This window comes from Myotis brandtii, unplaced genomic scaffold, assembly GCF_000412655.1.
Source record: "Myotis brandtii unplaced genomic scaffold, ASM41265v1 scaffold1026, whole genome shotgun sequence".
Taxonomy (NCBI): Eukaryota; Metazoa; Chordata; class Mammalia; order Chiroptera; family Vespertilionidae; genus Myotis; species Myotis brandtii.
Window position 1 is genome coordinate 120,036 of NW_005353435.1, and position 16,066 is coordinate 136,101.

Below are 16,066 nucleotides of genomic sequence, written 5' to 3' on the forward strand. Positions count from 1 at the left end.
TGATTTCAGAGAGGAAAGGAGAGAGAGAGAGAAACATCAATGATGACAGAGAATCATGGATCGGCTGCCTCCTGCACGTCCCACACTGGGGACTGAGCCCGCAACCCAGGGCATGTGCCCTTGACCAGAATCGAACCGTGATCTCCTGGTTCATAGGTCGACGCTCAACCACTGAGCCACGCCGGCCGGGCTGTTCTAACCTATTCTTAGCAGGTGCCTTGATGTAGGACAAGGGGAGGTAAGGGAGAGGCCAGCAGTAGTCGCCCCGTCCCAGCCGGAACACCCGTGTGTGTTTCCAATGACCTTGACGCCCCTGCACCATGGTCGTCACCTCTGATGAATCTCTCCTTCTGCTTTCAGCTCGGGGACCTGCTCCAGAAGTTACAGTTCGTCATGGCGTACGTGGCTCCTTGGCAGATGGCTTGGGGCTCGTCGTTCCACGTGTTTGCGCAGCTCTTTGCAGTCCCTCGTATCCTTTCCGCTGCTATTTTTACCCACATTTCCTGGATGTAAGCTTTTCTCTTTTTTTAATATATTTTTATTGATTTCAGACAGGAAGGGAGAGGGAGAGAGATAGAAACATCAACGGTGAGAGAGAATCATGGGTCAGCTGCCTCCTGCACGCCCCACACTGGGGATGGAGCCCCCAACCCGGGCATGTGCCCTGACCGGGAATCAAACCCTGACCTCCTGGTTCACAGGTCAACGCTCAACCCCTGAGCCACGCTGGCCGGGCTGTCCATCTGCTGTAATACTTCCTACATTTTTGTTTCCCAGGATGTGGTTCTGAGCTACTTGCACCAGGACCCCTGGGGGAGTTTGCTAAATAGATCCCTCAGCCTGGCACCTACGTTAACACCCCATCTCAGGGGTGCACCCTGGGATCCCCACCTTCGCAAGCCTCCCTGGTGGATCGTATCCCCCCGATGTGTGTGACCCAGTTCTAGGCCCTGGCAGCCCGTCGTTGGCTCGTGTTGAGGACGGCTTGGCTTCCTTTCGCACGCACGTTTGTAAGGAGTCCCGTGTGCAGAGATGGAATAATACTTGGGCTCATCATTAAGTGATACCGTAGTCTAGATTTTTTTATTTTTAATTCTCGCCCGAGGATATTTTTTCCATTTTTGTTTCATTTTGTTTTGTCTTGAGAGAGACTGGAGGGGAGGGAAGAGGAGTGGAGGAGAGAGAAACGTCGATGTGAGAGAGACACATCGATTGGTTGCTCCCGGTACGTGCCCTTGACTGGGAATGGAACTGAGTCCACAGGCCGCTGCCCTAACCACTGATCAAACCAGCCAGGGCTATTCTAGATTTTTTTTTTTAATTTAAAATGCCCTCCTGCAGATTTATGTGTGAAAAAAACCTTTTCTAAGCAAACCACGAGCCGGCTCACAGTGCACATTGTTCTGTGTGTCTATTCTTAGACCGGCACTGAGATTTCTAAAGTTCCTCAAGGTTATTCGGCAGAAAAAGCTACGGGGGAAAAGTGGCTAAAGTGTAAGCGTGTGCACTGCCCTTTCCTGGAACTGCAGTCATTTTAGGTCAGTCTCTGTGCTTGGCTCCTAAAGCTCTCTCTCTGGTGACACCCCCGTTAGCCACGGTCACCTTCCCAGCCTCGATCAGCTGCCAGGGTGGAGCCCAGCGCCCTGCGAGCAGGATGTCATGGGATAGATGGTTCAGGAAACTGGACAGATAGGCCCTCCAGACGCAGCTCTGAGGCCCCTGCATGCCAGCCCTGGGTGCTGGAGTCATTTTGAAAGTTCATTGTTGTATCCCTCTGTTAGGACCTGCGGGTCCATCCTGGCGTGGGGAGGGGGCTGGTTAGCTCCGTTGGGGAATTGAATTCGCTCTCGGGCCGGCGGGGCGCTGTTTGGAAAATTGCTTTTTCCAGTTCCGGCCTGTTTCCTCCCTCGGGAGCCTCTGTCAGTTTCCGAGCCTGTAAGCCCCAGGGAGAGACGAGACTGTTCGCCCCTGTAATACGTGTGGAGACCACGCAAGACCCTGGCCTGCGGATGAGTAGCCAGATGCAGCCAGACGATCTGTTAAGAGTGTATCTTAGGGTGGCTGCTTTCTACTCTTTTTGAGCTTCTACTGATTTTTTTTTTTTAAGTATTAACGTTGATGCTGTCATTTTAAATGTACTGGGTCCAAGGCAGCTTTGAAAGGTGTTACCATGGACCTGTTAGGTTGACCTCTTGGCTCTGTCGGTAGGACATAAAGAGGCTGCATGTGGCCCGGCCGGCGTGGCTCAGTGGTTGAGCGTCGACCTATGAACCAGGAGGTCACAGTTCCATTCCCGGTCAGGGCACAGGCCCAGGTTGCGGGCTCGATCCCCAGTGTGGGGTGTGCAGGCGGCAGCCGATCCATGATTCTCTCTCATCATGGATCTTTCTCTCTCTCCCTCTCCCTTCCTCTCTGAAATCAATAAAAATATTTTTTTTAAAAAAAAGTATGGTGCCGAAACCGGTTTGGCTCAGTGGATAGAGCGTCGGCCTACGGACTGGAAGGTCCCAGGTTCGATTCCGGTCAAGGGCATGTACCTTGGTTGCGGGCACATCCCCCGTGGGGGATGTGCAGGAGGCAGCTGATCAATGTTTCTCTCTCATCGATGTTTCTAACTCTCTGTCTCTCTCCCTTCCTCTCTGTAAAAAATCAATGAAATGTGTTTAAAAAAAAAAAAAAAGGCTGCAGGTGCCCGCTGTCTCAGCCCCAGTTCCCTGTCACCCCTTAGCGACCACGGTCAAGTCTTACCTGCTTGCCCCGAGCGTGCGTGTCTCCTTATTGGTCGTCCCTAAATGAAACCCCGCGGCCATCTTCCTTTCTGGGTGAGAAGACGGCTGGACTATAAGCCGGTCAGAACCTCGGTGATGCTTAGAAACGGAACAGTGAAAAGACCACTTGCCTTAGCTCCCAGCCCCCAGACTCGGCCTTGCTCTTCTTCCAGACGTTGGCCACGTCCGTCTTCTCCACGCCGCTGAGCCCGTTCCTCGGGAGCGTCCTCTTCATCACGTCCTATGTCCGGCCGGTGAAGTTCTGGGAGAAGAACTACAAGTAAGACCCTGACGCTGCTGCGGGCTCGCTTCCTGCGCTTGGCGCTTCCTGGGGCCTCCTCGGCTCGGGCCCAGGCTCCTTGCTTTGTTCTGCTGGGGGGAGGGGGACACGGCGGGGAGCAGGTGTCTCATGGGGGCCCCCAGTTCAGGGGCTCAGCCCAGGGGCTTCGGGCTCCTGACAGAACACAGCTTGCTGGAGCCGGCCCCGGTTCCCGGCCCCGGTTCCTGGCCTCGGTTCCCGGCCCAGGTTCCCAGCCCAGGTTCCCGGCCCCGGTTCCCGGCCCAGGTTCCCAGCTGTCACCATCGCCCTCCTGGGAAGGGTGAGGTCCCTGGTGATGGGCTTTGTTAAGGGCCGCAGCCCTCGATGAGAAAACAGCGCGTGTATTACCGGCTTCCTGTTTGGAGACGTGGGTGGTATTGATGGATGACTGTATACTCTTGCCTTTGTGATTTTACAATCGGGCCACAGGGCCACGTGTTCACGAGTCAAACAGCGCAGTCAGATAGCAGGCCCCGCACCCTGTCCCCCCTGCGGTCCGGGAGGAGACAGCAAGCCCACTCACTCTCTGGGCAGCAGCGTGGACGCTCACGCCGTGGGGCAGTGGGGCAGAAACGCAGTCGCTGAGCTAGTTGGCACCTGTGAGTGGGGGGCCCCACATGTGCAGGGAAAGCGCTGAGAAGATCTCAGACACCCCGGCCCTTCTCAGGGGTGTATGTGGGGGCGGGTGGGGGGCAGAGCCCTGGGCGCGCAGGCAGCTTAGCCGATGACCGCTCAGATCTCAGCGCCTGCATCCTGCCGCCTCCTGGGGAGACAGCTTTCCCGTTAGCGCTGCGTTAGGTGTTGGAATTCCCCGCGGAGTTTGGTAAATGACTTCCGTTGAGCTCAGTCCCACTTTAAAAATTGTTGATTCCGCTGCTGAAAATTCCATTTGTCCTAGGTCTTAAGGTGAAATTAAAATTCCATCTAGGGACTCCCTGTGTCGGCCTGGGATCCGGGCCTTCATTAGAGAGAGTTTGTTGTTTGCTTTGTTTCCCGCCCCCCGGGCTCTCTCATCTCCAAGGCTGATCTGAGGGTATTTCAAAGGAGACGTGAAGCGGGAATAGGACAGCGCGTTGGGGTTGGCGGCTGTCTGAGCAGAGGGGCTCGGGGACATGGGAAACTCAAGGCCTGGTGGCGTTTTAGGGGCATCGGTGGGGTGGCACCGTCTGCACAGGCAGTTATTGGGGAGACTGTCGTTGGCGGGTCACCCCTCTGGGGCGAGTCTGTCCCTCACCTGATGGCTCTGAGATCAAGGGGCCGCCATGGACTGGCCGGCTTATGGAAGCTGTGACTGCCGTGAGCGCTCATAACTGAAGAGGTTTAAACTGGGTCTGGCGGCCACTTGTTACCATGGCTACCTGCCGCCAATCCGTCTTCTCCTAAATTGGTGAGAGCTGTTTTCTGGCGGCCACTTGTTACCATGGCTACCGCCAATCCGTCTTCTCCTAAATTGGTGAGAGCTGTTTTGTGGTCCAACCCAAGAAAGGCCTGTAAGGACACCCCCAACTCTTTTTATTTTTTAAATATATTTTTATGGATTTCAGAGAGGAAGGGAGAGGGAGAGATAGAAACATCAATGAGAGAGAGAATCATGGATCGGCTGCCTCCTGCACACCCCCTACTGGGGATCGAGTCTGCAACCCGGACATGTGCCCTGACCGGGAATCGAACCGTGGCCTCCTGGTTCGTAGGTCAACGCTCAACCCCTGAGCCACACTGACTGGGCTGCCCCCTAACTCTTGAAAGCAAGTGGCGGAGACGTTGAGCACTCGCCATGATCTCTGGAATCGTGGCAAAGAAAGGCGCTACGGGTGCACCGAGTTCTGAGAGGAACACTCCGGTGGCAGTCCAGTGCCGGCTTTTGTTGGTTGGATCGGGCGCTCCACGCTGAGCAGGCACAAGGCGGGGCTCCCTAACCCTGAGAACTCCTCATCTCTTCCCTCCGCGTGTTTCCTGTACGTTTCCCTCCCTCTGTTCCCTGGGACCCCTCGCTGCAGCGTTGTCAAACTGGAGCCATCATCCTCACACACGTATGTGAGCCCCACCTCCCGTGCGTTCCCCACCCGCACGGCCACGTCTGCAAACCAGCTCTCTGGCCTGCGGGGGTCTCACCGTGACTTTTCCCTGTTCTGTGGCCCCGACAGCACCAGGCGCGTGGATAACTCCAACACCAGGCTGGCTGCCCAGATGGAGAGGGACCCAGGTGAGACGTCCCCTTCCTTCTCTTTTATTCAAACGATGTCCTTTGTCCTGTGGGTGGAGCCCTTTGATCCAACCAGGGGATGAAGTACTTGCTCTTTGAAATGACCGCGGAGACCACGCACGTCTTGGTCAATACGCCGACGTAGAGATAAAGCTGAGCAGACAGGCGGGGCACGCGGGCCGGTTCTGTGTGGGAGTGAATTCGTCGTCACGTAGAATTAACGCAGCATCGAACGCCTCTGTTCGTTCAGACATGTTTGTGTCTGTGCGATAAACATCACGTACAGACGCTGCAGCGTGGTCTCTTAGGAAACATCATGTGGTGACGCAGCAGGCTCGGACGGTGGCCTGTCCCTAAAGGCAGGTCATCCCACCATCCACGCTCTAGGGTCCAGAGACCTCCAGAACTTGCCTTCAATATGAAGCTATGGAAGGATTGACCTGCTAGAACATGATTTCACTTTTTTTTTGCTTTCCAGAATCTAATTTGCAATCATTCCGCCTCCTTTTTATTTCTCGTATCAGAATGCAAATATTAACTTCTATTTTTACCCACCTCCCCCTCCCCCGGGCCAGGAATTCTGTTTGGGGAGAACTGTAGGTCGCTCATTATCTGTATTTGAGTTGCGTGTACATGACTAATTGAAATTCATTATGAAATTTGAAAAGACCTGGAGAGAGAGGTTTACTTTTGGTTGAACTTCCTGGCAGTACAAATTGGGGGTGGGTACAGCTGTCTCTCGGGGCAGCTGTGGGACTCGGTGACATTCCAAGGCCATTGATATTGGGCAGATGGACAGTGTCCTGAGTGCACTGTGCCTTTAATTATGCATAATTTTATCTCATTTTAATCTAATTATGCAGATATGTAGTCAGTGTGTTCTGAGGAGGTCTCCACTTTGGGTGGATTAAGTTGTTTTGTTTCATTTAAACATCAAATCGTTTGGACAATTAGGCAAAAGTTAAATTTCTCATTCAGGCCCTTCCTTTAAAACTGCCAGAGACTCACATCTCTATTTAGTGTCAGAGAGTCATCATAGAAAAGGAATGAAATGGAGGTCAGGCAGCTTCTTCTGCATAGAAACCAAGCGTGCTGACGCTCCGTGGGACTCCGTGACACGGCTCAGCCCACGTGGATGATGAGTGACATGGGCCCCTATGACAGGTGATGTGAAGAAATCTTGTCTCGCCCTGGCCGGTGTGGCTCAGTGGATAGAGCATCGGCCTGGGAACTGAAGGGTCCTGGGTTCGATTCCGGTCAAGGGCATGTACCTCGGTTGCAGGCTCCTCCCCAGCCTGGGCCCTGGTTGGGGCTTGTGTAGGAGGCCGATCAATGTGCTTCTCTCACATCGATGTTTCTGTCTGTCTCTCCCTCTCTCTTCCACTCTCTGAAAATCAATGGGAAAATATCCTCAGGTGAGGATTAAAGAAAAAGAAAAAGAAAAGAAAGCTCATCACTATCTTAAGAGCACTGATTCTCCACCAGGGCCTTCAGGAATGGGCTGGGAAGTCCTGGGCAGCACACCCAGCTGTTCGATTTGAAAAGCCGACCCAGCCTGGGTGTAGAGAATCCCCTAGATTAGGTCCCAGGGAAGATACACAGGTGACCCACCTGGCGGGTGTGGGTGTCCACCTGAGACAATCCTGCAGCTGGGAAGAGGGCAGACGTCCTGGAAATGGAGGGAGGTAGGAAGATGGGGAAAATGTTGGAAGAAAGGAAAAGGGAGAGGCTGGGGCGTGGAGGAGCGGGAACAAAGGCCCCGAGGTTACAGCTGACTGAGTTGGGGAACAGAGGGGCCCGCCTGGGACATGTTGAAGGTGAGGCATTTGAGACACACAGGAGAAGTAGACACGTGGGTATAAGGTCTAGAGCAGCGGTCGCTGACCGGTGGCCCGTGGACCACTGGTGGTCCCTGAGGTCCGAAAGGTTGGCGACCGCTGGTCTAGAGCTCAGACAGGGGGTTCCCGCGGGAGACACGGATTTGTAGATGTTCTGCATTTAACTCGACTTCAGTCCAGTTGTGTAGATGAGATGGCGTAGAACATGTGTCAGGGAAAAACAGGCGGGTCCCACCATATTCACTGAGATGGCAAAGCATCTGAAAGGCCTGATTTAGCCCTGATCACATGACAGCTCTGCTTCCTGGGTCTGAGGGCGCAGAACCCAGCACTCACCTGGCATGTGTCTCATCTGTCTTCAGCGAGCGATGACAACAACCTCAACTCCATCTTCTACGAGCACCTGACGCGGTCCCTCCAGGAGTCCCTCTGCGGAGACCTGGTCCTCGGGCGCTGGGGGAACTACAGCTCCGGCGACTGCTTTATCCTGGCCTCCGACTACCTCAACGCTTTCGTCCACCTGATCGAGGTCGGAAACGGCCTCGTCACCTTCCAGCTCCGCGGGCTGGAATTCCGAGGTGAGGATCGCCTGGGTGTGGAGGTTGCTGAGAGTCAGTGACTTGACTTATCATCACATAAAACTTAGGAAGTCCCCTCTAAACGAGGAAGGACTGCACGCCTGGCTGGTAGAATGAGCATTAGCATGGCCCAGCTGCCTTCATCCAGTTATAAGTGGTCATCGTCCCTCAAAAAAGGCAAGAGGGCCCGGCCGGCATGGCTCAGTGATTGAGCATCGACCTCTGAACCAGGAGGTCACGGTTCGACTCCCGGTCAGGGCACATGCCCGGGTTGTGGGCTTGATCCCTAGTGTGGGGCGTGCAGGAACCAGCCAATCAATGATTCTCTCTCATCACTGATGTTTCTCTCTCTTTCTCTCCCTCTCACTTCCTCTCTGAAATCAATAATAATAAAAAAAAAAAAGGCAGGAGGGAATTCCCTTCTCAGCACAGGCTCCCCTACCTTTCCCCCCAGCCTCTGTATAAAACTCACGTCTGTTGCTCCGCCAGGAACCTACTGCCAGCAGCGGGAGGTGGAGGCCATCATGGAGGGCGACGAGGACGACCGTGGCTGCTGCTGCTGCCAGCCCGGCCACCTGCCCCACCTGCTGTCCTGCAACGCCGCCTTCCACCTGCGCTGGCTCACCTGGGAGGTCACGCGGACGCAGTACATCCTGGAGGGCTACAGCGTCCTCGACAACAACGCGGCCACCATGCTGCAGGTGTTCGACCTGCGCAGGATCCTCATCCGCTACTACGTCAAGGTACGCGCCGCGCGGCGGGGCCCAGCCGGGCCTGTGAAAAACCCTCGAGGCTGTGGGGTAGCCAGAGTCCAGGCCCAGAGTCAGGTTCTAACAGGCAGTCGCTTCTCACCCAGGTCTGTCTCCTCGCTTCTTTGTTAAATATATTTTTATTGATTTCAGAGCGGAAGGGAGAGGGAGACAGAGATAAAAATATCAGTGATGAGAGAGAACCATTGATTGGCTGCCTCCTGCACACCCCCTACTGGGGATCGAGTCCACAACCCGGGCCTGTGCCCTGACCGGGAATCAGACCGTGACCTCCTGGTTCATAGGTCGATGCTCAATCACTGAGCCACGCTGGCGGGGCTGTTTCGCTTCTAACACAGCTCGTTATGGTAATGCTGGTGGTGATGAATGGCAACAGCCTGAAAACATGACCCAGCCGTTTACACAAGTGTCAATTTAGATGCTCTGCGCATTTGCCCTTGAGAATGACCAGAATGACGTCCTAAGCTAAACTGAACTCAAAAACAGAGCTAAGCGACCCGTTCCCGATTAGCCGCAGCACCCTTCTCCTCCGCATGTGGAGACTGAGCGCCCATCACTTACCTGCTCGGTACCGTCTGCCCAGTGCACATGCAGCTCGGAAGACGGGCCGGTTTGGACCCAGATCCCTGGAGGACCAGAGTGAGACTGGACCCAGGTCGGAGGGTGACAGCTGGGCGGGGCGGGGTAATGCTGGTGGTGATGAATGGCAACAGCCTGAAAACATGACCCAGCCGTTTACACGTTACAAGTGTCAATTTAGATGCTCTGCGCATTTGCCCTTGAGAATGACCAGAATGACGTCTCAAGCTAAACTTAACTCAAAAACAGAGCTAAGCGACCCGTTCCTGATTAGCCGCAGCACCCTTCTCCTCCGCGTGTGGAGACTGAGCGCCCATCACTTACCTGCTCGGTACCGTCTGCCCAGTGCATATGCAGCTCGGAAGACGGGCCGGTTTGGACCCAGATCCCTGGAGGACCAGAGTGAGACTGGACCCAGGTCGGAGGGTGACAGCTGGGCGGGGCGGAGGTGTTTTCCCAGGGAGGGCCCGGGTCAGCCACGGCTCAGAACGGCCCTGGGGTGGCTCCTGTTCCGAGGGAGCACTTTGCATGATGGGAGCATCCTCAGAGCCATTCCAAGTGAGGACCCCCATTCACCTGGGACCCCAAACACCCTGCCAGCCGAGGCGGAGGCAGCAACGAGGAAACACAAGACAAAAACCCCAGGCGCGGAGGGTCAGGAGTTCACCAGCTCAGAGGACAGTTGGAGATTTGGAGGGGCTGCCCCGGGGCGCCCCAGCGTGTGCTGACAGTGACAGGAAACAGAAGACAGACTGTGAGGTCGGAGGTTCGACAACGCGTACCACACCCCGACGTGACTGCAGCCAGGAGTGCTGTGACGCCCTTTTCCGTGGTGGAATCTTTAAAACACGCGTGGTTCGTCCCCACCACCTTCGCCGTGAGGCCACCTCGGGGTCCAGGTCTCGGGACTGTCCTTCCCCACGCTCGTTCCCCAGTGGCGGGAGGTAAGGGTTTCGGGGGGGCTGCGCGACCGTTAGAAGGAGCAGCGTTGTGGGGTGTAAAGTGAGGAACATCCTCTTTGGTTCCTGGTCACTGCAGGCGCCTTTGTGGCTCTGAACTGCCTCAGCTCTCACGGGGTCCGTGTTATTCTCTGTATTGTTTTTCACTGGCAGGCAGATCGGAGCGGGAGGAAAGCGTAGGCTGATTCCTTCACACAAAAGGGCTGTTTGATCTCCCAATGAACCGGGTCAGCTCCCGGCCCCCCATGCATCCATTTGAAGTCATTTCCTCGCCGGGCCGGGCCGGAGGGCCCCCTGGGTCCCCGCCATCTCTCCATTCGCTCGGGTCCCATCTTGTTATGACAGGTTCGGGGGGGTTCGCACCGTCCGTGTCCTGGACGGAATTTCTGCCTAAATGAAGTGGAAATGGGGTACGGTTTGCAGCCAGCTGGCGTGTCCCCTCCTCCTGGTGAGAAGGACGGGTCCCCTGTCCCCTCGCCCGGGAAAGCTGAGCACACGGCTGGGGTCACGCTCCAAAGTCAAGGCTGTAGGGTTCTGCCAGAACTGGAGGAAGGGGTTTTGACCTCTGGAGGTCAAAGTCCTCGTTTACTAGTCTGACTTCATCCGTGGAGGGTATTTTAATTCCTTGGAAATGAGTGGAAAGCCAAACGAGCGTCTTTTGATTTGTTTGTTATTCCTGTCGGGGACACGTGATTAGGACCTACTGGGGAAACGAGGCCAGATGTGGGCTGGAGCCAGATGTGTGGACACACACACTTCTTTCCCCCTGTAGCTGTCCGCTGAGACGCGGTCACTCTGGCCACTGTCACAGAGCCTCATGTGCTTGTAACTTTGAGCCGACCTATTTTTTTAAAATATATTTTTATTGATTTCATAGGAAGGGAGAGGGAGAGTTAGAAACACCCATGATGAGAGAGAATCACTGATCTGCTGCCTCCTGCACGCCCCACACTGGGGATCGAGCCCGCAACCCGGGCCTGTGCCCTGACCGGGAACTGAACCCTAACCTCCTGGTTCATAGGTCGATGTTCAACCACTGAACCACACCGGCCGGGTGCAGCTTTGCTGTTTTAGTCCATCAAACACTGCGTGGCAGGGCCTGGAGGAGGGTCTGCCCATCTCCCAGGGATCGGCCCAGCCTGGCGCCCACAGAAGCCAGGGTCTTGTGTGCATCTCGGCCAGGAGAGGGCTGGCTGTCCTTCTTTCTCCTCCCCGGAGTCGGTCCTTGTCCGTCTGTGACATCCTGTTCTTCCCCCTCCCTCGTCCCCGCAGGGGCCCTTAGAGAGGTTTGGGAATGTCTCCCATGGGCTCTGTCACTAACCCCCACAGGAAACACAGGACACACGTGGCAATCGCGTGTCCCCTGCCTCTCTGACAGCCGCTGGCGTTAGGAGCTCCAGTGACTAACAAGCCCTCTGGCTTCGGAGCGGCTGCGAGGGCTCAGACCTGGTTCCTCCCCGCAGAGTATCATCTACTACCTGGTCACGTCCCCCAAGCTCCTCTCCTGGATCAAGAACGCGTCCCTCCTGACGGCGCTGCAGCCCTTTGCCAAGTGGCATCACATCGAGCGGGACCTCGCCGTGTTCAACATCAACATCGACGAGGACTACGTGCCGTGTCTGCAGGGCGTCACGCGGGCCAGCTACTGCAGCGTCTACCTCGAGTGGATCCAGCACTGCGCGCGGAGGACACAGGAGGTGTGTGTGTGCGGGGGGGGGACCTTGACTGTAAGTGAAGAAAAAAAAACACAGGAAAACTGCCCAGCTGGTGTGGCTCAGTGGTTGAGCGTCGACCTATGAGCCAGGAGGTCACGGTTTGATTCCCGGTCAGGGCACATGCCCGGGTTGTGGGCTCCATCCCCAGTGAGGGGCGTGCAGGAGGCAGCTGATGATTGATGATTCTCTCTCATCACTGATGTTTCTCTCTCTCTCTCTCTCCCTTCCTCTATGAAATTAATAGTTTTGTTTTAAAAAAGAAACCAGGAAAACTGTACAGTCTCTCTCCTGTCCTCCCTGGTAGACGAATAAAGGCGAGAAAAGCATTGGCATCTGGTAAATGTTAGCCATGGAAAGATCTCAGCGGCCGTAGCTCCGATGGAGGAGCCTGAAGGTCCGTCTCCCTGTGGTCCGTGCTCAGGGTCAGGGCCTGGATTTCATTTCCTGCCTCAGTTTACTTCTCCAGGCCAGGCGCTGGCCTTTCGGAGGGGAATTCCCTGGAAACCACAGGGGCCTCTGTCGAGATTCCTACTGCTCCCGGGACGGCTCCCCTCTCCCCTCAGCTGGTTCCTGAGATCATTCGTTCCCCTTTTCTTGCTAAAGACACTGGGGCTTTAAATGCCCTCTGCCCGTCCCCTCCTGCTGCCTCTTAAAGCCGACTCGGGCGAGTCGCGTAATTTAGTTGTCGATTGTGGACTTTGGTCAGTTCAGGGGGCTCTCATTAGAGGGAGAACAGAAAGCCTCTTTGCATTGGATAGTGTGAAGGTGGGGATAGACAGGGTGAAGTGGGTATGGACAGTGTGAAGGTGGACACAGTGAGAAGGTGGGCATGGACATTGAAGTGGGCATGGACAGTGAAGTGGGCACGGACGGGGTGAAGTGGGCATGGACCATGTGAAGGTGGGCATGGACAGTGTGAAGGTGGGCATGGACAGTGTGAAGTGGGCACGGACGGGGTGAAGTGGGCACGGACGGGGTGAAGGTGGACACAGTGTGAAGGTGGGCACGGACGGGGTAAAGGTGGGCACGGACAGGGTGAAGTGGGCACGGACAGAGTGAAGGTGGGCATTTGGTTGACTTTAATCTCTGACCATCTTCGTGGCCTGAGGTGCCATATGCAAACTTCCCGGTGACGAGGTCAGCAAGCCACATGCCAGCCCCTCTCCCTCACGTGAGCTTCCTTGGCATGTGAGCCACCTGAGAGACGACCTCAGGCAGGAAGCAGCGGCCCAGAGCCGCTCACGGCGGAGGCTGCAGACACTGTGCGGACCTCACACGCCCCAGCCTGCACACGGGTGACGCCGGGGCGCACGCGGGCAGCTGTGACGGGCGAAGTAACATCCCTGCTCTTTCAGGCCTCGCAGACCCTGGACAGCGACGAGGACTCCCCGCTGGTGACCCTGGCCTTCGCCCTCTGCATCCTGGGGAGGAGAGCGCTGGGCACGGCCGCGCACAGCATGGCTCTCAGGTACACGGGGAGGCGGGGGGTGGACAGGCACCGGCACCAGCACTGCTTGGCTTTGACAGACCTTTTCAATCATTTTACTTTGCACGTGGGCTGCTCACGCGTCTTTCAGACGGTCCCTCCATAGTGACCCTGTAGGGCCTGAGGCAAACCGATCAGTGACCCCTTCGAGCGTTAGACTTGAACCTGGTGTTAACGGGGAACAGTCCAGACCCCAGAACTCTGGGCGTCTGTGTTGAGGGTCCGTGCAGGTTTGCTGGGCAGATGCGAGGGGATCGTGCACATGAAAGCCCGGCAAGGTCCCTGCTCACTAAACGTCCCTTTCCTCCCGCTGTCTCTCCCGTCTGCACCCTGCTCTGCCTGGCTGGCGGCCTTGCCGAATGGAGGCCCCTGCTGCTTGTCCAAACACTCTTTCCACGGGCCCTGCTTTCTCTGCGTGAAAACAGCCCAAGTTTCTCTTCTTAAAGAACAAAAGCAAAACGAAGCTCCCCTGACCCTCCCAGCCTCTCACCCTGTCACTCAGGTCTGATCTCTGACTCACAGGGGAGCCCTTGACCTTCCGTTCACAGGGCTCACGGCTCGAGTCACAGCACCCCGGCTGTGATCTGCACGTCGCTCAATTTGCAGGTTTCTAGAAATTTCAATTTCCTGTACAATTTGCAAACCAAGGGCCGCAGAGGTTTCGCTCTGGCGGGCTGAGCGGAGCGCTTTCCCAAGGCTTCCTCGGGCCGGCTCTTGGCGTAGCTTCCGCCGAGGTCCCTGACCAGGTGTTCCTCGCCTGCCCGGCTTTATTTATTTTCCCTGATTAAGCACCATGCGTTCCAGCTGCTTTCCGAGCCTGGTTTTGATGGGATTTCCTGGGTTTTTTCAAGCTCCTAATCCTCTGTGACAGCCCCTCAGCGTTCCAAAGGCAGCGATGAGATCAGTCTGGGAGCGATGCAGTGGTTTGGGGGGAGGCTCGCTTTCCGGGGGGGCCCACCCCTGTGAGCCCTGCCCCCCATTCTCAGAGCTGCCGTGACTTGCAGGTGACTGATGGGGCACATTGCCCCAGGCCAGTGTTCGGATCCATGAGGTTCTGACTTCTTGGGTAGATCGTGGGGGTGGGAGGCCCACCGTGTGAGGGTGGCTGGAGCCCCACCTCTGCTTCAACCCAACAGCTGTGCCCTGCATTTCATATGCTAGCGTTCAGTACATGGGGGCGCTTGCAAAGGATTGATTCCGGCGCTCAAACGATTTCTAAGCGTCATTTTAAGAGATCCAGCGAAAGTGGTCCCCCAAAAGGCTGCCCCAGGTTGGACGCTCTCTAAGGGTGCTGTGTCACAGCCGCACTAACGCTGGACAGTTCATCCTTTTCATTTTCCTAGTCTCATGGGTAAGATCCTGTATCTCCCTCTTCCTTCATTTGTATTTCCATTATTGCCAGCGAGGGTTTAAGACTGCCTACATGTTTATTGGTCCATCACATTTTTTTCCCCGTGAATTGCCTGCCCACTTCTATGCTCTCCCCATTTTGGTTAGATACTGATCTTTAGGAGCTATTCTCATGATATTATCGGGAAAGAACGTGAAGTCTTTCAAAATCTGGGGCACACATTCCGGTGATATTCTTCTCCTTAAATCTATGAGTGAAACGTTTCATCGTTTTCCACATCCTTACCATTCTGAGATAAGCTGTACGTGGTCATGATACATTATTTTTTTCTGTAACGATGGATTCAGTTTGCTAATGTTTATAGTTATGTTGAAAGCGTGAGCGGCTCATGGTGTGTGTGTGTGTACTCCATCCTTGTGTAATTTTAAAATCAGAAGTGTGCCCTTAGGTGTACCCATGCGACCTAACAAGTGATTCTCACATATTTAATGTTAAAGAACGACAGATGATGGCCCTGGCCAGTGCGGCTCAGGTGGTTGAGCGTCGTCCTTGCACTGAAGGGTGGCTGGTTCGTTTCCTGGTCAGGGCACGTGCCCGGGTTGCAGGCTCTATCCCCCCGTGTGGGGCGTGCAGGAGGCAGGCAATGGGTTTCACTCTCACATCGAGGTTTCTCTCACTCTCTCCCTCTCCCTTCCTCTCTCTCTCAAAACCCATGAGAAAAATCTTTGGAAAAAATACCAGGTGACTTGGAACACCGACTCCCAGGTCAGCCTTGCACGGCAGCCCAGCGTAGGCACAGCTCTGCTTCGTTTGCTGGGACACATCCTGACTTGACCCTGACGCAGCTCACGGACACTCCCTGAGAAACCCTGTCTTGCAGCCTGGACTCCTTCCTGCACGGCCTCCACGCCCTCTTCAAGGGCGACTTCAGGGTCGCCGCCCGGGATGAGTGGGTGTTCGCCGACATGGACCTGCTGCAGAAGGTGGTGGCCCCGGCCATCAGGATGGCCCTCAAGCTCCACCAGGTCAGCACCCTCCTTATAAGGACCAGCTTGAAGCCATACGAGAGGAATTCAGCTCCGAGAACGCGGTCCCCTTCCTTGCACGACGTTCACGAGTGGGTTTGTGACTCGGGGACGGAGCACCGAGGCAGCCCGCATGCTCCTGACCGGCCAGCACAGGTTGCCCTGCAGAGCAGTTAGGGGTGGGGATGCTGACGAGGATGGGGGTGGGGGGAGTTGGCTAGAGAAGGGGACCAACCAGAGGCGCCCCACAGTCCTGGGAAGTCCCGGGAAAGTGAGCCACGCGGCTCTTCCCCGGGCAAGTCCAGCGGTTGGGATGGTGGGACGAGGCGTCCTCTGTCCAGCTCAGAGTCCAAAGAGCAGGGGTGAGGCCTGGGAGTGGACCAGCCGCGTGGGTCCTGGCCGCGTCCCCCAGCCTCGGCCCCGCCCTCCCCCCAGGACCAGTTCACCTGCCCCGACGAGTACGAGGACCCCGCGG

General features: G+C 55.9%; 1 protein-coding gene across 1 annotated transcript in view; it reads left to right on the plus strand.

The window, feature by feature from the left end:
- Positions 1 to 16,066, plus strand: part of PCNXL2 (pecanex-like 2 (Drosophila)) — a gene marked incomplete at its 5' end in the record, with an annotated part of 58,560 nt that overhangs the window by 37,122 nt on the left and 5,372 nt on the right. The window contains 9 exon segments of the mRNA XM_014535896.1: positions 361 to 469; positions 2,919 to 3,048; positions 5,232 to 5,290; positions 7,491 to 7,706; positions 8,196 to 8,449; positions 11,478 to 11,711; positions 13,085 to 13,197; positions 15,447 to 15,591; positions 16,027 to 16,062. Coding sequence (XP_014391382.1) covers positions 361 to 469; positions 2,919 to 3,048; positions 5,232 to 5,290; positions 7,491 to 7,706; positions 8,196 to 8,449; positions 11,478 to 11,711; positions 13,085 to 13,197; positions 15,447 to 15,591; positions 16,027 to 16,062 — 1,296 coding nt within the window.